The 27,166-nt window shown below is 44.1% G+C and overlaps 2 protein-coding genes across 3 annotated transcripts in view; one reads left to right on the top strand and one right to left on the bottom strand.

Annotated features, from left to right (window-relative positions):
* Positions 1–909: 909 nt before the first annotated feature.
* nol8 (nucleolar protein 8) lies at positions 910–27,151 on the bottom strand. 2 transcript variants are annotated; one of them, XM_084166961.1, is made up of 18 exons: positions 26,881–27,151; positions 25,948–26,100; positions 22,572–22,634; positions 22,390–22,468; positions 18,890–19,040; positions 18,622–18,690; positions 13,600–15,435; positions 13,228–13,350; positions 10,633–10,821; positions 10,214–10,330; positions 9,028–9,112; positions 8,788–8,923; positions 7,189–7,272; positions 2,768–3,054; positions 2,041–2,176; positions 1,728–1,789; positions 1,535–1,617; positions 910–1,319 (listed from the first exon to the last, which is right to left on the bottom strand). In XM_084166961.1, exons 2-18 carry the CDS (start codon positions 26,066–26,068, stop codon positions 1,260–1,262), a joined length of 3,681 nt encoding a protein of 1,226 aa, XP_084023087.1. In that variant the 5' UTR covers positions 26,069–26,100; positions 26,881–27,151; the 3' UTR covers positions 910–1,259. The 2 variants fall into 2 exon arrangements, with proteins under 2 accessions (XP_084023087.1, XP_084023088.1); XM_084166962.1 differs by having other exon boundaries at positions 26,632–26,908.
* Positions 26,460–27,166, top strand: part of cenpp (centromere protein P) — a 161,918-nt gene continuing 161,211 nt past the window's right edge. The window contains exon 1 of the mRNA XM_084166966.1: positions 26,460–26,593. Within this exon, the coding sequence (XP_084023092.1) occupies positions 26,541–26,593 (53 nt within the window). The 5' untranslated portion in view covers positions 26,460–26,540. The remainder of the gene's footprint in view (positions 26,594–27,166) is intronic.

Raw genomic sequence — 27,166 nt, 5'->3', positions numbered from 1 at the left:
CTATCCACTTTTTGTAGTGGTCCCCTGTAGCTCAGCTGGTAGAGCACGGCGCTCGTAACGCCAGGGTAGTGGGTTCGATCCCTGGGACCACCCATACGTAAAAATGTATGCGAACATGACTAAGTCGCTTTGGATAAAAGCGTCTGCTAAATGGCATATTAATATTATGTTTTAATTATTATTTGGGGTATAGGGGTGACTTTTTTTTTCCCCCATTCAGGGAGGGTCGGGTAAAAACATTTATTTCAGAGGTCCGATTTTCTCCAGGTATCCCTCATAAATAAACGTACAGTCCCTTAGATAGTCATTTTGAGACAGCCAATAAAAAAGGTGTAATTTAGATATAGTCTATTAACCGCAAAAGGTATTTTTATGTGCAATACGTCATCACACAGCCTTTCATCTCCAACAACTCAATTTGATGGAAACATCCTGGTGGATTTTTTAAAAAGAACCCCACTGCACTCTGAAGTCACTGTTCACGTATTAGTAAAGACTATTGAGAAAACACAGTACTCACTAAAATGGTCAGCGGAAATCTCAACATAGCACACCAAAGTCCTTTATCCACCCAGTGATCTAAAACGGCTTAAATAAATCTCACCGTTAACTGAAAGATATTCAGGTTTTTATTCTCCATAGAAAAGAAACATAAATCAACCATTGGTACTGTAACTTAAAGATCAGATTCACATCATTATGTCATGTACATGGAGTTGGATCTAGCTGTGGACAGCAGTCTTCCCTAGGAACAGATCCAGGATCAGATTCCCCTTCCCCAATCCTAATGTAAACCATTAGTGGGGGGGGGAATGCAAAACTGACCTGAGATCAGCATCTAGGGGCAACTTCAGTCTCCCTCACCATCTCAAAGTCAGTCAAAAACACCAAATCAGTTATACAACACTGTCCTGTCCCCCTGGTGGCAGAAAATGGAGCTGGTTTTATTGGTAAACAGCCATAATTCTTTATGAATACAAAAACTATGCTGGAAACACGATTGCAGTTGGAGCTTAGAACTTAACACAAACTTAATACAAAGACATTTCCCTAGAGTCCAAAAATGATTTGAACTGGTCTGAGGAGAAGTGTTGACTGACATGGTTGGTAGTCAAACAACAGTTCTTCTCTCTCACTCAGTGTCCTATTATTATTATTGTGGGTCAGTTTCTTTGGGAAGTTTTCAGCTTCCTTCCTGTGGTTATTGTGGGTCCGTTTCTTTGGGAAGTTTTCAGCTTCCTTCCTGTGGTTATTGTGGGTCAGTTTCTTTGGGAAGTTTTCAGCTTCCTTCTTGCATCCTTGTGTTTTTTACGGTACTCCTGGGTATAAACATCAGAAAGACATTGGTGAATTACGGTACACATAGATAAGTATTTTAATTTTTGTTGCATTACTGACAATCATTTTATAAGGAATCATTTTAGTTATATGGAAAAGCTTATTTCATGTAATTTGACAGACTACTGTAAGCAATCATTTACTAAATGTAACTGTACAAAAAGTCAATTAAACTGTCACAGACAGACAGGATTACCTCTATCAGTCCAGTCCTCTTTTCCTCCCAGTCCTCTCTCTGGTCCTCCAGCTTGGATGACCTGCAGAATGCTTTGGGCCCCACTGATTGGACAAAACAAAGAGTCATGTTGATATTGTGTCTATGTTTTATACTTTACTTTCAACATCTTTTTTTTCCCTTCTCCCTGACTGTTAAAAACGCCCAACATTACCTTTTAACCGTTCGTCGTCAAGTCGGAAAAAGAAGAAGGCTTTGTTTGACGCCACTGGCTCTCTAATGAACAGAAACAAGCACGTTAAGACAATCAATACACTGATAGCACTGTCAAAAACAACCCATCTAATGCCATCATAATCAATATCCAGAAGTTCCCAGGGGAGAAAATAACCATTTTACTTTCTATCAATTACATATTAATAACTGTATTGATACAGGTAAACAGTGATGTATTACTCAATGATTGATTGATGTTACTCTGTAGCTGTAAGTGGTTAATAAAAATATATGTGGCTATAATGTATTACTCTGTTGGTTTAGCGGTGCCAGTCTGTTCCTTGGCCTCTTCCTCCTCCTCCTCCTCCTCCTCACTGCTGTCCTGGAAACGAGGGTCCACCTGCCATGACACCTTGGCTCCCTTGAGCATCTCGATACGGTACTCCTCTAGAGAGGGACAACCAGAGACAGAGTGAGACGCTAAACCTGACGTCAAAGATCACGCCACTGCTGTGTGTACTGACAACTGGCAGGTGTGGGGCCACGGGGGTCTGACCAGAGGAAAACCAGGGGGGTCTGACCAGAGGAAAACCAGGGGGGTCTGACCAGAGGAAAACCACGGGGGTCTGACCAGAGGAAAACCAGGGGGTCTGACCAGAGGAAAACCAGGGGGTCTGACCAGAGGAAAACCAGGGGGTCTGACCAGAGGAAAACCAGGGGGTCTGACCAGAGGAAAACCAGGGGGGTCTGACCAGAGGAAAACCAGGGGGTCTGACCAGAGGAAAACCAGGGGGTCTGACCAGAGGAAAACCAGGGGGTCTGACCAGAGGATAACCAGGGGGTCTGACCAGAGGAAAACCAGGGGGTCTGACCAGAGGAAAACCAGGGGGTCTGAAAAACTCCTGGTCCTAATGACTTTGAACAGAGGAAGATGCCGTTTCCAGCACGCCATGACTTGACTGGCAAGAGCCAAGATGTCTGGTTGTATTAAAGAAAACAGGAAACGTGAACACACACAACACACGTACAGTCCATTACCTTTTTCAGTGGCGGTGTCAGATGCCGGGTCATCAAAGAATGAGAACTTGAAGCCTGACGATGCCTCTCCCTCATTGGTTGACTGGTGAGATGACACTATAACTGGATCTACTGCCATAGCCTGATTGGTCTCCTCCTGTTTATCCCAGGACACATCCTCTTCTGTTTTCTCCTCCTTGGAGGTTCCAAACACCTCCTTCAGGTCCAAGGACACGTCGTAATACATCTCCCTGGAGACTTCTGGAAGCTTCTCAGCCTCCTCACGCTTCCTCTTCCTTGCCAGTTTACTGTGATTAACACATGGGACAAGAGCTTAGTTAAACATGTCCCGTACCCTACTACTGTACCCTACTACTGTCCCGTACCCTACTACTGTCCCCTACCCTACTACTGTCCTGTACCCTACTACTGTCCCCTACCCTACTACTGTACCCTACTACTGTCCCGTACCCTACTACTGTCCTGTACCCTACTACCGTACCCTACTACTGTCCTGTACCCTACTACTGTACCCTACTACTGTACCGTACCCTACTACTGTACCGTACCCTACTACTGTACCCTACTACTGTCCTGTACCCTACTACTGTCCCGTACCCTACTACTGTACCCTACTACTGTCCCGTACCCTACTACTGTCCTGTACCCTACTACTGTCCTGTACCCTACTACTGTCCCGTACCCTACTACTGTCCCGTACCCTACTACTGTCCTGTACCCTACTACTGTACCCTACTACTGTCCTGTACCCTACTACTGTCCTGTACCCTACTACCGTACCCTACTACTGTCCTGTACCCTACTACTGTCCCGTACCCTACTACTGTACCCTACTACTGTCCCGTACCCTACTACTGTACCCTACTACTGTCCCGTACCCTACTACTGTACCCTACTACTGTCCCGTACCCTACTACTGTACCCTACTACTGTCCCGTACCCTACTACTGTCCCGTACCCTACTACTGTCCTGTACCCTACTACTGTACCCTACTACTGTACCCGTACCCTACTACTGTCCCGTACCCTACTACTGTCCCGTACCCTACTACTGTCCCGTACCCTACTACTGTCCCGTACCCTACTACTGTCCCGTACCCTACTACTGTCCCGTACCCTACTACTGTCCCGTACCCTACTACTGTCCTGTACCCTACTACTGTGCCCTACTACTGTCCCGTACCCTACTACTGTACCCTACTACTGTCCTGTACCCTACTACTATCCCGTACCCTACTACTGTCCCGTACCCTACTACTGTGCCCTACTACTGTCCCGTACCCTACTACTGTACCCTACTACTGTCCTGTACCCTACTACTATCCCGTACCCTACTACTGTCCCGTACCCTACTACTGTGCCCTACTACTGTCCCGTACCCTACTACTGTCCTGTACCCTACTACTGTGCCCTACTACTGTCCCGTACCCTACTACTGTACCCTACTACTGTCCTGTACCCTACTACTATCCCGTACCCTACTACTGTCCCGTACCCTACTACTGTGCCCTACTACTGTCCCGTACCCTACTACTGTACCCTACTACTGTCCTGTACCCTACTACTATCCCGTACCCTACTACTGTCCCGTACCCTACTACTGTCCCGTACCCTACTACTGTCCCGTACCCTACTACTGTCCCGTACCCTACTACTGTCCTGTACCCTACTACTGTCCCGTACCCTACTACTGTCCCGTACCCTACTACTGTCCCGTACCCTACTACTGTCCCGTACCCTACTACTGTACCCTACTACTGTCCCGTACCCTACTACTGTCCCGTACCCTACTACCGTACCCTACTACTGTAGCCTACTACTGTCCTGTACCCTACTACTGTCCCGTACCCTACTACTGTACCCTACTACTGTCCTGTACCCTACTACTATCCCGTACCCTACTACTGTCCCGTACCCTACTACTGTACCCTACTACTGTCCTGTACCCTACTACTATCCCGTACCCTACTACTGTCCCGTACCCTACTACTGTCCCGTACCCTACTACTGTCCCGTACCCTACTACTGTCCCGTACCCTACTACTGTACCCTACTACTGTACCCTACTACTGTCCCGTACCCTACTACTGTCCCGTACCCTACTACTGTCCTGTACCCTACTACTGTACCGTACCCTACTACTGTCCCGTACCCTACTACTGTAGCCTACTACTGTCCTGTACCCTACTACTGTCCCGTACCCTACTACTGTACCCTACTACTGTCCCGTACCCTACTACTGTACCCTACTACTGTCCCGTACCCTACTACTGTACCCTACTACTGTCCCGTACCCTACTACTGTCCCGTACCCTACTACTGTCCCGTACCCTACTACTGTCCCGTACCCTACTACTGTCCCGTACCCTACTACTGTCCTGTACCCTACTACTGTACCCTACTACTGTCCCGTACCCTACTACTGTCCCGTACCCTACTACTGTCCTGTACCCTACTACTGTACCGTACCCTACTACTGTCCCGTACCCTACTACTGTAGCCTACTACTGTCCTGTACCCTACTACTGTCCCGTACCCTACTACTGTACCCTACTACTGTCCCGTACCCTACTACTGTACCCTACTACTGTCCCGTACCCTACTACTGTACCCTACTACTGTCCCGTACCCTACTACTGTACCCTACTACTGTCCCGTACCCTACTACTGTACCCTACTACTGTCCTGTACCCTACTACTGTACCCTACTACTGTACCCTACTACCGTCCTGTACCCTACTACTGTCCCCTACTACTGTCCCCTACCCTACTACTGTCCCCTACTACTGTCCCCTACCCTACTACTGTCCCCTACTACTGTCCTGTACCCTACTACTGTACCCTACTACTGTCCCGTACCCTACTACTGTCCCGTACCCTACTACTGTCCCGTACCCTACTACTGTCCCGTACCCTACTACCGTACCCTACTACTGTCCCGTACCCTACTACTGTACCCTACTACCGTACCCTACTACTGTCCTGTACCCTACTACTGTACCCTACTACTGTCCTGTACCCTACTACTGTACCCTACTACTGTCCCGTACCCTACTACTGTCCTGTACCCTACTACTGTCCTGTACCCTACTACTGTCCCGTACCCTACTACTGTCCCGTACCCTACTACTGTCCCGTACCCTACTACTGTACCCTACTACTGTCCCGTACCCTACTACTGTACCCTACTACTGTCCCGTACCCTACTACCGTACCCTACTACTGTCCTGTCCCCTACTACTGTCCTGTCCCCTACTACTGTCCCGTACCCTACTACTGTCCCCTACTCCTGTACCCTACTCCTGTACCCTACTACTGTCCTGTCCCCTACTACTGTCCCGTACCCTACTACTGTCCCCTACTCCTGTACCCTACTCCTGTCCCCTACTCCTGTACCCTACTCCTGTACCCTACTCCTGTACCCTACTCCTGTACCCTACTCCTGTCCCCTACTCCTGTACCTTACTACTGTACCCTACTACTGTACCATACTACCCTACCATACTACTGTACCATACTACCCTACCATACTACTGTACCATACTACCCTACCCTACTACTGTACCATACTACCCTACCATACTACTGTACCATACTACTGTACCATACTACCCTACCATACTACTGTACCATACTACCCTACCATACTACTGTACCATACTACCCTACCCTACTACCCTACCATACTACTGTACCATACTACTGTACCATACATTATTTTGTTTGTACAAGGATGACATTAAAAAGGTAGACTCAGTGATATAACAGGGTGACTTTCCCTACAGTAAAGACAGAAGGAGAATCTTTGTAAAACACCATGTACTGTAGTAGGGTACAGTAGTAGGGTACTGTAGTAGGGTACAGTAGTAGGGTACTGTTTAGGGTACAGTAGTAGGGTACAGTAGTAGGGTACAGTAGTAGGGTACAGTAGTAGGGTACAGTAGTAGAGTACTGTTTAGGGTACAGTAGTAGGGTACAGTAGTAGGGTACAGTAGTAGGGTACTGTTTAGGGTACTGTTTAGGGTACTGTAGTAGGGTACAGTAGTAGGGTACAGTAGTAGGGTACTGTTTAGGGTACAGTAGTAGGGTACTGTAGTAGGGTACAGTAGTAGGGTACTGTTTAGGGTACTGTTTAGGGTACAGTAGTAGGGTACAGTAGTAGGGTACAGTAGTAGGGTACTGTTTAGGGTACAGTAGTAGGGTACTGTAGTAGGGTACAGTAGTAGGGTACTGTTTAGGGTACAGTAGTAGGGTACTGTTTAGGGTACAGTAGTAGGGTACTGTTTAGGGTACAGTAGTAGGGTACTTCACTTGTATCATTATTTTGTGTGTGTAAAAGTCTGGCTCCTTTATACAGGGAACTTCTGTCATGAAAACATGTAGCGTTGTCAGCAGGGTCTTTGTTCTCATGAAGTAGCTACCTTTCTTTCTTGGGCTCCTCATTCTTAGTTTCAAAAGCAGCGTGCCCCTCTTTGGTTGGGTCATACTGCAACGCGGAGATATCTCTGCAACAACAGATAACAGCATTACAACGTCAACATGTTGTGAAAATACAAACATCATTAGAAATGAGGAACAATAGTTTTTGACCAGATCTTTATCTCATACAGGACGCTGACCTCAACATTAGACTGACTAACAGACTGTTGACATTAGACTGACTAACAGACTGTTGACATTAGACTGACTAACAGACTGTTGACATTAGACTGACTAACAGACTGTTGACATTAGACTGACTAACAGACTGTTGACATTAGACTGACTAACAGACTGTTGACATTAGACTGACTAACAGACTGTTGACATTAGACTGACTAACAGACTGTTGACATTAGACAGACTAACAGACTGTTGAGATTAGACTGACTAACAGACTGTTGACATTAGACTGACTAACAGACTGTTGACATTAGACTGACTAACAGACTGTTGACATTAGACTGACTAACAGACTGTTGACATTAGACTGACTAACAGACTGTTGACATTAGACAGACTAACAGACTGTTGACATTAGACTGACTAACAGACTGTTGACATTAGACTGACTAACAGACTGTTGAGATTAGACTGACTAACAGACTGTTGACATTAGACTGACTAACAGACTGTTGACATTAGACTGACTAACAGACTGTTGACATTAGACTGACTAACAGACTGTTGACATTAGACTGACTAACAGACTGTTGACATTAGACTGACTAACAGACTGTTGACATTAGACTGACTAACAGACTGTTGACATTAGACTGACTAACAGACTGTTGACATTAGACTGACTAACAGACTGTTGACATTAGACAGACTAACAGACTGTTGACATTAGACTGACTAACAGACTGTTGACATTAGACTGACTAACAGACTGTTGAGATTAGACTGACTAACAGACTGTTGACATTAGACTGACTAACAGACTGTTGACATTAGACTGACTAACAGACTGTTGACATTAGACTGACTAACAGACTGTTGACATTAGACTGACTAACAGACTGTTGACATTAGACTGACTAACAGACTGTTGACATTAGACTGACTAACAGACTGTTGACATTAGACAGACTAACAGACTGTTGACATTAGACTGACTAACAGACTGTTGACATTAGACTGACTAACAGACTGTTGACATTAGACAGACTAACAGACTGTTGACATTAGACTGACTAACAGACTGTTGACATTAGACTGACTAACAGACTGTTGACATTAGACAGACTAACAGACTGTTGACATTAGACAGACTAACAGACTGTTGACATTAGACTGACTAACAGACTGTTGACATTAGACTGACTAACAGACTGTTGACATTAGACTGACTAACAGACTGTTGACATTAGACTGACTAACATTAGACTGAAATGGCACCCTATTCCCTTTATAGTGCACTACTGTTAACCAGGTCCCATAGTGCACTACTGTTGACCAGAGCACTATATAGGGAATAGGGTGCCATTTCAGCCACAATCCTAACATAGTGACATTAACTCCAGTGAGTCCTGACTGACCTGAACGTCTTGCCCTTGGCTGTGGGTTTATTAGGGTCGGAGGGTTGTATGTTGATGTTGAGGAGATTACTTAAGATATCTAGATTCTTCCTCTTCTCCGCTGTCAGCTCACACACCGGCTGAGGCAACTCTTTCTCTGTCAAGGAAATTAAATAAAGAATTAAACAAATCAAACGATATAAAGTACTGACTAAAAGCAGTGGTTGAGAGGGTTTAGAAATTGGGATTTTCACGCCTCACCTGGAACATCCTCATCACTGTCAATAAACCTGCGATCCATCTGGAAACGCTCGTCTGTTCCAAACCTCGACTGCAGTTGCATGAGCTACAAAACAAAAACAGTTTGTAAGGAAGGAAAGATATTAAGGTGTTAGACAATATATACAGTACCAGTCAAAAGTTTGGACACAACCAGTCATTCATGGGTTTTTCTTTATTTTGTACTACTTTCTACATTGTAGAATAATAGTGAAGACATCAACACTATGAAATAACACATATGGAATCATGTAGTAACCAAAAAAGTGTTCAACAAATCTAAATATATTTTATATTTGAAATCAGACCTACATGGTCGAATTGCTGCAAAGAAACCACTACTAAAGGACACCAATAATAAGAAGAGACTTGCTCGGGCCAAGAAACACGAGCAATGGACATTAGACCGGTGGAAATCTGTCCTTTGGTCTGAAGAGTCCAAATTTGCGGTTTTTGGTTCCAACCGCCGTGTCTTTGTGAGACGCAGAGTAGGTGAACGGATGATCTCCGCATGTGTGGTTCCCACCATGAAGCATGGAGGAGGAGGTGTGATGGTGCTTTACTGGTGACGCTGTCTGTGATTTATTTAGAATTCAAAGTACACTTAACCAGCATGGCTACCACAGCATTCTGTAGCGATACGCCATTCCATCTGGTTTGGGCTTAGTGGGACTATAATTTGTTTTTCAACAGGACAATGACCCAACACACCTCCAGGCTGTGTAAGGGCTATTTGACCAAGAAGGGGAGTGATGGAGTGCTGCATCAGATGACCTGGCCTCCACAATCACCCGACCTCAACCCAATTGAGATGGTTTGGGATGAGTCTCTCTGGATAAGAGCGTCTGCTAAATGACTAAAATGTAAAAATGTAAAATAGCCGACGTAATGACAATATGGTAATTTAGCAGACAATTTTATCCAAAACAATTTAGGGAATAGGGTACCATTCCAGACAGACACTGTGTTGGATCAGGTTGCATAACAGCATAAAGCCAACAGCCTGAGGTGTGTCCGATGTCAGTCTGACGTCAACCGTCTAACGTCAACCGTCTAACGTCAACCGTCTAACGTCAACCGTCTAACGTCAACCGTCTAACGTCAACCGTCTAATGTCAACCGTCTAATGTCAATAGCCAGCCAGACAACTGTTGTAATACCGGCTCACCTTCGCTCCAGCTTTTCCTTCAAACTGAGGTTTAATCTGGAACCGGTCCCCATCCTCCTCCTCCTCCTCCTCATCATCACTGTCAAACAGGTTGCCGCCCGCCGGCTTCTCAGATTCCTGGAACAAGTAACAGCTAAATGAAGTGGAACACCAACCAAACCAGCCTGATCACAGATTACCAGCCTGGGTACCAGTCAGTGATTCCAAACAGGGAGTGGCATGTTAACACAATAAGACTGGTACCCAGGCTAGCCAAACAACAGATATGAGACCAATGATGTGTTTATTATGGTAAATAAAAACATTTATTCACAGGGTCGTAACAGAAATCCATTCAAAGCTCAGGTTATGGAGGTTATTTTGCCGTGTCAATTATTTTCATACAGGTTCATGGTTGTAACAATGCCGAAAACAATTACCTTGTCTTTATGGCCTGGTTTCCCTCTAGCTGGTGATTCTTCATCACTAGAGTCTTCCTCGTCAGACTGGCTGTCCTGGAACAGTGTCTTCTTGGGGTTGGGAGGTACTGGGGAAGTATGTTCATCATCATCATCATCATCATCATCAGAGCTGAACTTGATGTGCTGCTTCCCATTACCAGCTGAATCCTGACCAAAACACCATGAAATGGGTAAGGAAACAGTCTGACAAAATCATTTTCTTCTTTTGTTGAAATGTTTACATTCCTACATTGCAGGCAGCAATAGCAGAGTTAAATAAGAACCAACAATATGACAATAACAAACAAAAACATGTCAAATGGCAAATATGTCACTTTAGATTTGCCGAGTTTATATCGTTGAATATACAACAAGCTCTCACAGTCTTACTGCAGAATTAGACGTTCACCCACATTCGCCAAAAACGTCAAATCTAGAAGTTAGGGGTTAGGTTTAGACCCTCATTCTGAATGGGTAAGGTAATGGTTAAGGTTTTGGATAGGGTTAAAACATTAGGGTTAGACACTCATTCTGAATGGGTAAGGTAAGGGTTAAGGTTTTGGATAGGGTTAAAACAGAAAATACAAAAAACAGGCAACCTTCTGATCCAGAGTGATGGGATTACGCCTATCCAACCCCCCGTCCACAACACCCTGGCAAAACCTAAGCCTACTGGATGGAAATAACGCTCACTGTTGCCCCTAGTGGACAGTTCTTGAAGGCATTTCCCGATGTCCTCAGGACATGGATAGACATCCAAAAACTATAGAGTACAATCTTTAACGATGTCCCTGGTATGTATATATATATATATATATATACACACACACCCCAGGTTATAGAGTGTATGTATGTATGTATGTATACAGTTGAAGTCGGAAGTTTACATACACCTTAGCCAAATACATTTAAACTCAGTTTTTCACAATTCCTGACATTTAATCCTCGTAAAAATTACCTGTTTTAGGTCAGTTAGGATCACCACTTTATTTTAAGAATGTGAAATGTCAGAATAATAGTACAGAGAATGATTTATTTCAGCTTTTATTTATTTCATCACATTCCCAGTGGGTCAGAAGTTTACATACACTCAATTAGCATTTTGGTAGCATTGCCGTTAAATTGTTTAACTTGGGTTAAACGTTTCGGGTAGCCTTCCACAAGCTTCCCACAATAAGTTGGGTGAATTTTGGCCCATTCCTCCTGACAGAGCTGGTGTAACTGAGTCAGGTTTGTAGGCCTCCTTGCTCGCACACGCCTTTTCAGTTCTGCCCACAAATGTTCTATAGGATTGAGGTCAGGGCTTTGTGATGGCCACTCCAATACCTTGACTATGTTGTCCTTAAGCCATTTTGCCACAACTTTGGAAGTATGCTTGGGGTCATTGTCCATTTGGAAGACCCATTTGAGAACAAGCTTTAACTTCCTGACTGATGTCTTGAGATGTTGCTTCAATATATCCACATAATTTTCCTTCCTCATGATGCCATCTATTTTGTGAAGTGCACCAGTCCCTCCTGCAGCAAAGCACCCCCACAGCATGATGCTGCCACCCCCATGCTTCACGGTTGGGATGGTGTTCTTCGGCTTGCAAGCTACCCCCTTTTCCCTCCAAACATAACGATGCTCATTATGGCCAAACAGTTCTATTTTTGTTTCATCAGACCAGAGGACATTTCTCCAAAAAGTACGATCTTTGTCCCCATGTGCAGTTGCAAACCGTAGTCTGGCTTCTTTATGGCAGTTTTGGAGCAGTGGCTTCTTCCTTGCTGAGCGGCCTTTCAGGTTATGCCGATATAGGTCTCGTTTTACTGTGGATATAGATACTTTTGTACCCGTTTCCTCCAGCATCTTCACAAGGTCCTTTGCTGTTGTTCTGGGATTGATTTGCACTTTTCGCACCAAAGTACGTTCATCTCTAGGAGACAGAACGCGTCTCCTTCCTGAGCGGCATGATGGCTGCGTGGTCCCATGGTGTTTATACTTGCGTACTATTGTTTGTACAGATGAACGTGGTACCTTCAGGCGTTTGGAAGTTGCTCCCAAGGATGAACCAGACTTTGAGGTCTACAATTTCTTTTTTGAGGTCTTGGCTGATTTCTTTTGATTTTCCCATGATGTCAAGCAAAGAGGCACTGAGCTTGAAGGTAGGCCTTGAAATACATCCACAGGTACACCTCCAATTGACTCAAATGATGTCAATTAGCCCATCAGAAGCTTCTAAAGCCATGACATCATTTTCTGGAATTTTCCAAGCTGTTTAAAGGCACAGTCAACTTAGTGTATGTAAACTTCTGACCCACTGGAATTGTGATACAGTGAATTATAAGTGAAATAATCTGTCTGTAAACAATTGTTGGAAAAATTACTTGTGTCATGCACAAAGTAGATGTCCTAACCGACTTGCCAAAACGATAGTTTGTTAACAAGACATTTGTGGAGAGGTTGAAAAACGAGTTTTAATGACTCCAACCTAAGTGTATGTAAACTCCCGACTTCAACTGTATATATTCCTGGTATATGTGTTGTTGCTACTTACCACTTCTGTATGGGTGATACGCTACTGAGACTTACCAATTTAGCCAGAGCCCCCTGGATGAGATTCTTCTGTAGGTCAGCCTCCTTCTGCCTCTGTTCTTGTGCAGCTAGGCGTCTCTGGTTGTCCTGCTGCTTAGCACTCTGGGGCTTCTTACACACCTACAACAATTAATACATCTACATCACATCAACACTTTATTTAAAGTGCATTTATTTACCCAGTTAGGGTAGGCTACTGATGTAAGAGATGAAAACAGAACTGACACAGAGACAGAGACAGAGAGAGAGAACACACAGAGAGAGAGACAGAGAGACATAGACAGAGAGAGAGAGAGAACACACACACACACACAGAGAGAGAGAGAGAGAGAACACACACACACACACACACACACAGAGAGAACACACCTCAGCCTTTTGAGTCTTCTTAGCGGGTACGCTCCTAGAGGCGTTATGAACATCTTCCTCCATCTCCTCTTCATCACTGCTCTCTGACTCCTCACTGGAGGAACCACTGCTGGATGTAGAGCTAGCCTTCTTCTCAGCCTCGGCCGCTGCTGTGGGTTTCCGTTTTAGGGCTGTTGGCTCAACAGTTCTCTCTGCCTTGGCTTTAGATGTCGTTTTCTGTTCGAGGGCTGATGACTCGGTTGTATCTTCACTATCCGAGCTGCTAGGAGGAGGAGTTGAGTCTTTAGTTTTTGAGGGTTTTGACACAGTCTTGACATCATCCTCTGAGACACTGGGTTTAGACACTAATCTGTCATGTTTCTGTTTCTCCATTTTACCCTCCTCTTTAAGTTGTCTTTTTAGACCAGCTGTGGCCAAGAGAGCCTTGGTCCCCTGGAAAGCAGGAAGTGACGTCGACGGGTTCTTCTTCTTCCCTTTCTTCTTCTTCTTCTTTTCACTCACCTCGTCGCTGTCGTCCTCTTCAAAGATGGCCGCCAGAATCTCCTCTGGTGTGTTGCCATTTCCTGTTTTAGCTGGCGGTAAAGGAGCCTTAGAGTCAGTAATCTGGGGTTCTGTTGATAACATCTCAGACATCCGATTTGGTCCAGGTTGTCGTGAATCAGATCCCGGATCGTCATCGTCACTGTCCCGGTCTAAGCCTTTTAAAAATGATTCTTTAACCAGCTGCTGCAGATCGTCCAGTGAAAACTCTAACCGCTGACAGTTAGTAAACATGGCTTCGTATTCAGAATCGGCGCTAGCCTCAGATTGATCTTCGTATGATTCACTATCATCATCAGATGATGATAATTCTAAAGGAGGGGTCTTCTTTTTAGAGAGGACTTTCTTGCCGGGCTTTTTGGCTTTTGACGAGTCAGAATCACTCTCTTCCGAGTCGTCACCATCAGATCCTGAAGGGGTAGTGGACTTCTCAACATCCTTTTTCTTAGGGAGGACTTTACAGGTCTTTTTGGCTTTTGAAGAGTTAGAATCTTCACTCTCTTCTTCCGAGTCATCATCCCCACCATCACCACTATCACACTCTGGGGAAGGGGCTTTCTTTTTAGGGAAGACTTTCTTTAGAGCCTTTTCAGGGAGGGCTTTGTCAGCCTTTTTTGCTTTAGCTCTGTTTGTTTCCATGTTGTTGGTTTGCTTAACCACCTCAGCTTTCTCCTGTGTTTTACTGACCTCGGGCAGTTGGTCCTGCTTGGTACCGCTGGGTGTTTTCCTGGAGTTGAGGATCTCATCAGTATCAGCCGAGTCATAATCCTCCTCACCCTTCCTACAAGACCCCACTGGAAGCTGGCAGACATCTTTAGTCTTCTGGAATGTTCTGGGTATGTAGTCATCACCTACCACCTCCAGGTTGTCCTCGTCTACTGGGGTGTCCGCCGGTGCACTCTGCTGCACCAACATCCTAATGTCACCATCTGAGTCGTCACAACTGTCAAAAACACACACAGGGGTCTGGGGCTTCCTAGGGGCTTGTTTGGGTTTAGTTGGAGGTCTGGTTTCTCCGTTAGACTTCTGAACTGTTGAACTCTTCTCCAAGGTACCATAGGACTTCACACTGTCAGACTGTCCATTTGCAACCACTTCGTTGGAAGACTCTTTCCTCTTTTTGACAGGTCGTTCTTTCTGTGGTGGGAACTCCCCTCTCCTCTTCTTGCTGATCTCGTCATCTCCGCCCGATATTTCCCATGTCAGTTGGGACACGGGCGTGAGGTCTGGAACCTCAGTTGCAGACTCTAGTTTCTTGATGTTGTGGCTGTGTTTCGATGGATCGTACTTGATAAAGTGATAATGGGAGTCAAGGGAAAACATTCTGTTTGTGTGACAATTCAAATACAATTTTATTTGTCACGTTTCGAATATACCGTGAAATGCTTACTTACAAGCCCTTAACCAACAATGCAGATTTAAAAAAAATAAAAAAATTGCTAAAAAATTAAATAAAGTAAGAAAAATATAACTATAATGAGGCTATATATATATATATATATACATACACACAGGGAGCACCAGTACTGAGTCAATGGGCTGGGGTACAGGTTAGTCCAGGTAATAACAAGGCTATATACAGGGGGTACCGGTACCGAGTCAATGGGCTGGGGTACAGGTTAGTCCAGGTAATAATGAGGCTATATACAGGGGGTACCGGTACCGGGAGCACCAGTACTGAGTCAATGTGCGGGGGTACAGGTTAGTCGAGGTAATATGTACATGTAGGTAGGGGTAAAGTGACTATGTATAGATAATAAACAGCGAGTAGCAGCAGTGTAAAAACAAAGGGGGGGGGGGGGGGGGGACAATGTAAATAGTCCAGGTAGCCATTTGATTAACTGTTTAGCAGTCTTATGGCTTGGGGGTAGACGCTGTTCAGGAGCCTTTTGGACCTAGACTTGGCGCTCCGGTACCGTTTGCCGTGCGGCAGCAGAGAGAACAGTCTACAGTGCATTAGGAAAGTATTCAGACCCCTTGACTTTTTCCACATTTTGTTACATTACAGCCTTATTCTAAAATTGATAAAATTATTTTTTCCCCCTCATCAATCTACACACAATACCCCTTAATAAAAAACAGAAATAACTTTTTACATAAGTATTCAGAGCCTTTGCTATGAGACTCCAAATTGAGCTCAGGTCCATCCTGTTTCCATTGATCATCCTTGAGATGTTTCTACAACATGATTGGAGTCCACCTGTGGTAAATGCAATTCATTGGACCTGATTTGGAAAGGCACACACCTGTCTATATAAGGTCCCACAGTTGACAGCGCATGTTAGAGCAAAAACCAAGCCATGAGGTCGGACGAATTGTCTATAGCGCTCCAAGACAGGATTGTGTTGAAGGACAGATCTGGGGAAGGGTACCAAAACATTTCTGCAGCATTGAAGGTCCCCAAGAACACAGTGGCCATTCATAAATGGAAGAAGTTTGGAACCACCAAGACTCTTCCTAGAGCTGGCCGCCCGGCCAAACTGAGCAATCTGGGAGAAGGGTCTTGGTCAAGGAGGTGACCAAGAACCCGATGGTCACTCCGACAGAGCTCCAGAGTTCCTCTGTGGAGATGGGAAAACCTTCCAGAAGGACAACCATCCCTGCATCCCTCCACCAATCAGGCCTTTATGGTAGAGCAGCCAAACGGAAGCCACTCCTCAGTAAAAGGCACATGACAGCCCGATTGGAGTTTGCCAAAAGGCACCTAAAGGACTCTCAGACCATGAGAAACAAGGTTCTCTGGTCTGATGAAGCCAAGATTGAAATCTTTGGCCTGAATGCCAAGTGTCACGTCTGGAAGAAACCTGGCACCATCCCTACGGTGAAGCATGGTGGTGGCAGCATCATACTGTGGGGATATTTTTCAGCGGCAGGGACTGGGCGACTAGTCAGGATTGAAGGAAAGATGAACGGAGCAAAGTAAAGAGAGATCCTTGATGAAAACCTGCTCCAGAGCACTCAGGACCTCAGACCGGGGCAAAAGTTCACCTTCCAACAGGACAATGACCCTAAGCACACAGCTAAGACAATGCAGGAGTGGCTTCGGGACAAGTCTCTGAATGTCCTTGAATGGCCCAGCCAGAGCCCAGACATTAATCCGATCTAAACATCTCTGAAGAGACCTGAAAATAGCTGTGCAGCAACGCTCCCCACCCAACCTGACAGAGGTTGAGAGGATCTGCAGAGAAGAATAGGAGAAACTCCCCAAATACAGGTGTGCCAAGCTTGTAGCGTCATACCCACGAAGACTCAAGGCTGTAATCGCTGCCAAAGTTGCTTCAACAAAGTACTGAGTAAAGGGTCTGAATACTTACGTAAAATGACTTTTTTTTTTTTTATACATTTGCAAAGATTTCGGAAAAAAAACGTTTTGCTTTGTCATTATGGGGCATTGTGTGTAGATTGATCAGGGGGGGAAAAACAATGTCATCCATTTTTAGAATAAGGCTGTAACGTAAGAAAATGTGGAAAAAGTCAAGGGGTCTGAATACTTTACGAATGCACTGAATGACTATGGTGGCTGGAGACAATTTTTTGGGCCTTCCTCTGACACCGCCTGGTATAGAGGTCCTGGATGGCAGGAAGCTTGGCCCCAGCGTTGTACTGGGCCGTACGCACTACCCTCTGTAGCGCCTTGCAGTCGGAGGCAGAGAAGTTGCCATACCAGGCGGTGATGCAACCAGTCAGGATGCTCTCGATGGTGCAGCTGTATATCTTTTTGAGGATATGAGGACCCATGCTAAATCTTTTCAGTCTCCTTAGGGGGAATAGGTTTTGTCGTGCCCTCTTCACGACTGTCTTGGTGTGTTTGGACCATAATAGGTGATGTGGATGCCAAGGAACTTGAAACTCTTGACCTACTCCGCTACAGCCCCGTCTATGTAATTGGGGGTTCTGCTCCCCATTTCCTGTAGTCCACAATCAGCTATTTTGTCTTGCTCACGTTGAGGGAGAGGTTGTTGTCCTGGCACCACAAGGCCAGGTCTCTGACCTCCTCCCTATAGGCTGTCTCGACGTTGTCGGTGATCAGGCCTACCACTGTTGTGTCGTCTGCAAACTTAATGATGGTGTTGGGAGCCGTGCCTGGCCACACAGTCATGAGTGAACAGGGAGTACAGGAGGGGACTGAGCACGCACCCCTGAGGGGCCCCCAGTGTTGAGGGTCAGTGTGGCAGATGTGTTATTGCCTACCCTTACCACCTGGGGGTGGCCCGTCAGGAAGTCCAGGATCCAGTTGCAGAGGGAGGTGTTTAGTCCCAGTGTCCTTAGCTTAGTGATGAGCTTTGAGGGCACTATGGTGTTGAACGCTGAACTGTAGTCAACGAACAGCATTCTCACGTTTTAAAACTATATTGAGAAGATATTAATCTGTAAAAAACAAGCAACATCACTAAGTGATGACCAGGCAATGAAACAGGATATCTACTTTTAATACGTCTTTCTTTCTTTCCATAAGGAACTAGTGGAATTTGAAAAGGATATCTTGTTCCTTCCTTGGCACTTGAGATTAAGAACTGGGAGGACTCGTCCAAATTTACTCACGACCCAATCCTAGAAAATAAGAATATAGAAATACACAAAACATTGATGCTAGAACACAGAACAGCCATACAGTGAAGCATGCTTTCTAATTATTCTCTGATGCAGTACAATACTAGCCTGGTCCCAGATTGCTTTGTGTTGTATGACCATAGGAGTTGTCACAGTCAGATCCGGGAACCAGGCTAGTACAATAATAAAGTACAGGCACCTTGTGTCCAGGTATCTCTGTCCCGGGAACGGCTGCCTTCATATGGAAGTTCTCCACTCCTGCCTCCTTCATAGACTCCACTAGTTTGACTTTGTGGTTGACGCTTGGCGACTCGATCTTCTCTGCAGCGTCATGACGCTCCTGGGCTAGTCTGTAAAAGAGATTATAGCATAGAATTTATGTCTGCGTTATAAAGTTAGCATACCGCGTACACAAGAGCTGGCCAACCCTCCTCTTGAGGAGTTACCCTCCTGCAGGACTTTGATCCAGCCCTTTATCTTAGTTGCCATTCAGGACCTTGATTCGCTGAATGAAGTGTGTTAGAACAGGGCTGGAGCAAAAGCCTGCACACATAGTAGCCCTCAAAAAGGCCGGCTGGCAACTTCTGATGTAGCTACACCATGACAACACTTGTTCAGAAGATACCCTATAGACAACTAGGGATGCACATTTCTGTAAATTCTGTAACTGACCCTCATTAACCGGTCAACAAACAGTTACATTTTTTCCAAACAGTAAAAGGATGTGACCAACAGAAAATATTATCAGAGATCTGTATATAAATGACGAGATGCTCATGTTTCCACCCTAACAAATGGGAGTCGTCCCAAGGCGGGAAGGCAGGCGACAAGCTTAGGCCCAAAATAAGCCCATAGAAAACACATTGGGCTTTATTTAGGACAGATTTTGGCGAGAGTGAAACCTCTCGCTTTGCCTCTTCCTCTCTGATACTATGCATGCATACAAAGGACAGGACATTTTTCATGAAGAGCTTTATGGAAACACGCAACAATAGCAAGACTATCGTCAAAATGCTATATAGCCTATTATTGAACACGCAACTCCTGTAATGAAGCAGCTAATAAAATGTCATTTTTCAAACATTTGCCAAAATGCAATTTGTGGAAAACACCGTTTTAAACAGCGCACCTAATGCGAGCAGTTGAGACCGAGATGAAGATATCTGTTAGAAACTTAGAGAGAGGGGGAATCTAAAGATGCAACAACTAGGATGGGGTGCTAATATGACTAGGATGGGATGCTAATATGACTAGGATGGGATGCTAATATGACTAGGATGGGATGCTAATATGACTAGGATGGGATGCTAATATGACTAGGATGGGGTTGCTAATATGACTAGGATGGGATGCTAATATGACTAGGATGGGTTGCTAATATGACTAGGATGGGGTTGCTAATATGACTAGGATGGGATGCTAATATGACTAGGATGGGATACTAATATGACTAGGATGGGATGCTAATATGACTAGGATGGGATGCTAATATGACTAGGATGGGATGCTAATATGACTAGGATGGGTTGCTAATATGACTAGGATGGGATGTTAATATGACTAGGATGGGATGCTAATATGACTAGGATGGGATGCTAATATGACTAGGATGGGATGCTAATATGACTAGGATGGGATGCTAATATGACTAGGATGGGATGCTAATATGACTAGGATGGGATGCTAATATGACTAGGATGGGATGCTAATATGACTAGGATGGGTTGCTAATATGACTAGGATGGGATGCTAATATGACTAGGATGGGATGCTAATATGACTAGGATTGGGATGCTAATATGACTAGGATGGGATGCTAATATGACTAGGATGGGATGCTAATATGACTAGGATGGGATGCTAATATGACTAGGATGGGATGCTACTATGACTAGGATGGGATGCTAATATGACTAGGATGGGATGCTAATATGACTAGGATGGGATGCTAATATGACTAGGATGGGATGCTAATATGACTAGGATGGGATGCTAATGACTAGGATGGGTTGCTAATATGACTAGGATGGGGTTGCTAATATGACTAGGATGGGATGCTAATATGACTAGGATGGGATGCTAATATGACTAGGATGGGGTTGCTAATATGACTAGGATGGGTTGCTAATATGACTAGGATGGGATGCTAATATGACTGGGATGGGATGCTAATATGACTAGGATGGGATGCTAATATGACTAGGATGGGATGCTAATATGACTAGGATGGGATGCTAATATGACTAGGATTGTGCCTTTGGCTTCTGGACGATGAAAGAAAGTTGATACGAAAACCAATAGAACAGGAGAGAAATGTTGGTTAATAGCTTGGGGAAACTCTTTATAAAATAATTGCCTCCACGTTTCTACGGACGGATTTTCGCAAAGGCTACTTTGAAGCAAAGTAAGACATGCATCGTGATTTGAAGTAAAACGTTCAGAATTTCTAAACAAATATACTGCCTCAGGCTCACATTACCAAGTGGTGGGTCAACTGAAAGTCAAGATATAGCCTATGCACCCGAATGGCGAATGGGAGACGCGCTTTAATTACGAGTTGAGATTGAGAAATAAAAATAGATCCTTTTAAAATCGTGGCCACCAATGTTTAACACGCAATTGCATTTAGAATTGTTATTTGTTTGCGCAATAACTGGGCTTTACAAAAGCAGGTTTCACTCCAGTAGCCTTCAGGCTTTTTGAGGAGCTACTCTGGCGCCGTCTGCCAGGTGGTAGGATATTCCTCCCATCGAACCAGGCTCTGGAGCTACCCTCTCTCTGTCTGCCAGGTGGTAGGATATTCCTCCCATCGAACCAGGCTCTGGAGCTACTCTGGCGCTGTCTGCCAGGTGGTAGGATATTCCTCCCATCAAACCAGGCTCTGGAGCTACCCTCTCTCTGTCTGACAGGTGGTAGGATATTCCTCCCATCGAACCAGGCTCTGGAGCTACTCTCTCTCTGTCTGCCAGGTGGTAGGATATTCCTCCCATCGAACCAGGCTCTGGAGCTACTCTGGCGCTGTCTGCCAGGTGGTAGGATATTCCTCCCATCGAACCAGGCTCTGGAGCTACCCTCTCTCTGTCTGCCAGGTGGTAGGATATTCCTCCCATCGAACCAGGCTCTGGAGCTACCCTCTCTCTGTCTGACAGGTGGTAGGATATTCCTCCCATCAAACCAGGCTCTGGTGCTACCCTGGCGCTGTCTGACAGGTGGTAGGATATTCCTCCCATCGAACCAGGCTCTGGAGCTACTCTCTCTCTGTCTGACAGGTGGTAGGATATTCCTCCCATCGAACCAGGCTCTGGAGCTACTCTCTCTCTGTCTGACAGGTGGTAGGATATTCCTCCCATCGAACCAGGCTCTGGAGCTACTCTCTCTCTGTCTGACAGGTGGTAGGATATTCCTCCCATCGAACCAGGCTCTGGAGCTACCCTCTCTCTGTCTGCCAGGTGGTAGGATATTTCTGCGCGTGTGATAAATAAGATACACGACGACTAACGAAAATACACACGGGCCAATTTAATGCCACAAAATTATGCAAATGACCTAGACACAGATAAGCATGACCGGTCAAATGTATTTTCCGCAGCTAACCGATTAACGGTTAACCGCTAACATCCCTACAGACGACACTTGTTCAGAAGATACCCAGGCCTACAGTCACGTTTGCAGTGAAACACAAAATGGGAATATCCTTACTTCTGTAAGAAGCTTTCTCTGGCCTGCTCAATTTGTATTGTTCCACCTTTCCATTTGGACTTGTTCAGCACAGTCATACCTAACAGGGACACAATGACGGTTAGAAACAGAATTAATCATCTGGACGTATCAGAATGTGTATATCAGATAATGTTTGTGAGAGCATTTAAAAAGACACTTACATTTCTTAAAATCAGCATCAGTAATTTCTAAGTTGATATATCCAAAGGTTTTATAAGGAACTCCTGAGGAAGAAGAATAGACAACGTTACTGTAAATCTGAAGAGGAAATACAATCAATGTCAGTTATAGCAGTAAGTACAGTTACTTAAACAGTAATGTTCCGTTTTAGGGTATTACATAGGAGAAGTGTGTGAGATTGTTACTCGGCCAATGACTACCCGTTTCAGCAGCACGTTCTCTCGCATTGGAATTAGGGATGCACGATATAAAAAATTCGGTAAACATATCGGAATCGGCCGATATTAGCTAAAAATGCCAACATCGACTCTTATGTATAGTTTAAACGCCGATGTGCAAAACCGATGTCAAAGCTGATGTGCATACCTGTATAAACGTAGGTAGATGACATAATGACACCACGAAAAACACATCGCTACATGTGCAACACAGCCTTCCTAACCTAGCCCACAATGTCTGCTGTGTGGATCTATTCTGACGTTTCAAAAGGAAGGTAACAGGAAGGCCACATGCAACGTTTGTGCTGCTATTATTTCCCGAGGAGGGAAAGAAAGTGAAAACTTTCAATACCACAAACCTAATTACTCATTTGAAAGTGCATCACCACCCAGACGTTCAGCGACTGCTTAGAACAAAAGCAGTAAAACTAAGCGCACACTTCCAACAACTAAACAAGTTCAAGTCCAGCAGTCATTTGAAAGAGTAAGACAACTCAAAGACGAAATCCATTAACGCCAATATAACGGAATTCATTGCCCTTGACAATCAACCGTTCTCTGTCGTGGATGATGTTGGCTTTCGCCGACTGGTCGAGCACCTCGAGCCCCGGTACACACTACCAAGTAGGCACTATTTTTCAGATGTTGCCCTACCGGAGTTACACAGTATTGTTGAAACGCACATCCATGAGCTACTTGCTATTAGCTTCACCACTGACATTTAGACCAGCGATGTCAGCCCCGTGAGCATGCCGAGTCTGACAGCACAGTGGGTAGATGAGGATTTCGTACTGAGGAAAAGCCGTATTGCACGCTCAAGAATGTGCTGGTTCTCATACCGCTGCTGCCATTTCAATGACATGTATGATGAAATCCTGGTTGAGAATGGAACGACTGAACAAAAAAAAAAAAATGAAACAGCACAGCAAGTAAGTGAAAGAAATAGCGTTTGATAAAAAAAAACAAAAAAAAACGCCCCAAATGTTAAAATTGCAAATGGGCAGACAACCCAGCCATCTAGAGTCACTGGAACATTTTTTTACTAAGCCCAATGGCTTTTCTGTTGTTTATTCATGGCGGGTATAGGTCAAGATTGTCATTTAATTTAAAACAAAGCAGTTTTCGTACTTTTGTTTATTTTTTTAAATTTCCTAAATGAAAGATGAGATGATGTGTGGTACATTTGCTCACGTTTTACTAGTCAGGTCAGTTGAGCACATTTGAAAAGTTTAAGTTGTGCCATTTATAGCAGTTTATGACATAGCCTAGAGACAGTCGTTTTTATAGCAGTTTATGGCATAGCCTAGAGACAGTCGTTTTTATAGCAGTTTATGGCATAGCCTAGAGACAGTTGTTTTTATAGCAGTTTATGGCATAGCCTAGAGACAGTCGTTTTTATAGCAGTTTATGGCATAGCCTAGAGACAGTCGTTTTTATAGCAGTTTATGGCATAGCCTAGAGACAGTCGTTTTTATAGCAGTTTATGACATAGCCTAGAGACAGCCGTTTTTATAGCAGTTTATGGCATAGCCTAGAGACAGCCGTTTTTATAGCAGTTTATGGCATAGCCTAGAGACAGCCGTTTTTATAGCAGTTTATGACATAGCCTAGAGACAGTCGTTTTTATAGCAGTTTATGGCATAGCCTAGAGACAGCCGTTTTTATAGCAGTTTATGACATAGCCTAGAGACAGCCGTTTTTATAGCAGTTTATGACATAGCCTAGAGACAGTCGTTTTTATAGCAGTTTATGGCATAGCCTAGAGACAGCCGTTTTTATAGCAGTTTATGACATAGCCTAGAGACAGTCGTTTTTATAGCAGTTTATGACATAGCCTAGAGACAGTTGTTTTTATAGCAGTTTATGACATAGCCTAGAGACAGTCGTTTTTATAGCAGTTTATGACATAGCCTAGAGACAGTCGTTTTTATAGCAGTTTATGACATAGCCTAAAGACAGTTGTTTTTTCAAGCAGTTAAAGCTAAAATGATTAACTGCATTTTAGTTTAAACCAATATTTATTTCAAAGCAATTTTTAAAATGTCTCCATACAGTCAATATTGGATAGTAAGAAGAGCCAGCAACAACTGAACCATCTTTGTAACGCGGGGGGGGGGGCAGCTAAAATATTTGTGTCATGAATATCTGTTGTGCGATAAAATACGTTCATGGATTTGTCATTTTTCTAATTTACAAGTTATTAAACAATCTGTTCCTAACTGAACAAATAATATGATAATAATATGCCATTTAGCAGACGCTTTTATCCAAAGCGACTTACAGTCATGTGCGCATACATTTTTACGTATGGGTGGTCCCGGGGATCGAACCCACTACCCTGGCGTTACGAGCGCCATGTTCTACCAATTGAGCTACAGAGGACCACATGAACACATGACACTTTGTTTCAACTATTTAACTGTAATAGAATGGTTAAAAGGCAGCTAAAATTGTAAATATCAGTTATCGGTATCAGGTTTTTTGGCAAGGAAAATATCGGATATCGGTATTGACCAAAAATGTAATATCGGTGCATCACTAGTTGGAATGTATCCGTAATTTAGACGGTTCTGATGGAAAGGGCATTGTTTGCATTGCAGAGCCCAAACAAGTATTATATCTAATTATTTGATGCTACCACACCCTTCTAAATCAAAACCAAACATGGATTCCATGTTGTGTCTCACATATCGCGCACATCTGTCTGTGTTTCACACCGGTTTGTCTAGCTAATCAGCCTCGCAATTGGGCAACATGCTGCTGCAGATAGGAAGAAGAATGAAGCCTGTGCGCCCAAATATTGACATCCATGTATGCTTTTAATTTGGAGGGGGGTGGTAGCATCAAACCATTGGATACAATACTTTCTTGGGCACTGCTCGGCAATGCAAATTACCTCTCCATCAGAACCGTCTACCGATTATGGATACCTTCCACAGCGGGATACGTGCTGCAAAAACAGGTACTGCTACGGGTCGTGGCATAACTACAAAGTTGTTGCTATAGATTGCCATTTGACTGTAATTTCATTAATTAAATAATTAATTCAAAAGGTTTAATAATTGGGCTACACAGGGATATGATAACAATCACTGATCTGAACCAAAAAGATGTTGGTCTAGTGTGTATGTCTACATGCCTTCATCATCTCGTCTGGTCCTGAGTTCCACATCCTGGACGTCACCAAATTTACCAAATCTGTCTTTCAGATCCTTGTGGGTGATGGTGTGGCTCAGACCACCGATATATAGACGTTTCATGGCGACTTACTTCTCAGGTTATGTTGACAGATCTGGCAAAGAGAACAAGATAAACTTATCAGCTAACTAAGTCCTGCATGGCTAAAGCTTGGTGCTGGACTGTCCGATTGCACGATCAACACTAGTGGACTAAATCCCACTATGGTAAAAGGAAGTTTATGATGAACTTCACCAACGGCGTGGAGCCGAGACCAGGCTTTGTGGAATGTAGATCTGACTACATTAATTAGCCCAAGGTCAACACTTTAAAAAAATGTAAAATGATGAAATTCCCACCTTCTACCTATGTTTATGCTCTATAGTTGTGTGCTGAAATCCATACTTTCTCAAACGTTTATCAAATACAATCACTGACTGTTTGCGCATTGCTGTTGCGCTAAAATGGGAACTCAACTTAAATGCGCATGTGCCAATTGAAACACACCTTGGAAACAGTCGGTGGTGGTATTTGATTAACGTTTATTGAAAAAGTATGGATTTCAGCCAAAAAATTAAGACAAACTACAGAGGACAAACAGTTACAAGGTGGGCGTTTCATAATATATATTTTTTGAAGTATTGACCTTGGGCGAATCGATGTAGTCTGAGCTAGATTCCAAAGCATGGTCTCGGCTCCACGCCGTTAGAAACTTCACTTCACCGTGGAGTTTAGTCCGCTATAATCAACACCAAAAACAACAGTACGCGTTGACATAAGTAACTAGCTAACTGGACAAACTGAACAAATTACGAGACAGAAATCCAAGTGTGTAAAGTAACAAATTAAATGTGTTAATCGATCCGAAATGAACATATAATCACGAACTGTTTACCTCATCGTGTTGGAAATTCACACGCATCCAGATCGGTGGTACACGCGAAGATTCCGGCTACATTTGTGAACCCCCATGTATTTGGTTCCGGAACTTTATGGTTCCGCATTGTGTCGTCGGGGACGTTGGCTTTCTCAACAACAACAAAAATCCTTATCATACTAGTTAACTTCGCTATCTTGGTTTTACCAATGTTTGTTGAGTTGACAAAACGTTACGTTCTTCTGAGATGTAATGTACAACCATTAACTTGAACGTACGCAGATCCGTCCCACAAAATTATTCC

The sequence above is a fragment of the Coregonus lavaretus genome (assembly GCF_964263955.1).
Source record: "Coregonus lavaretus genome assembly, chromosome: 8".
NCBI lineage: Eukaryota > Metazoa > Chordata > Actinopteri > Salmoniformes > Salmonidae > Coregonus > Coregonus lavaretus.
This window is presented reverse-complemented; position numbering and strand designations above follow the sequence as displayed.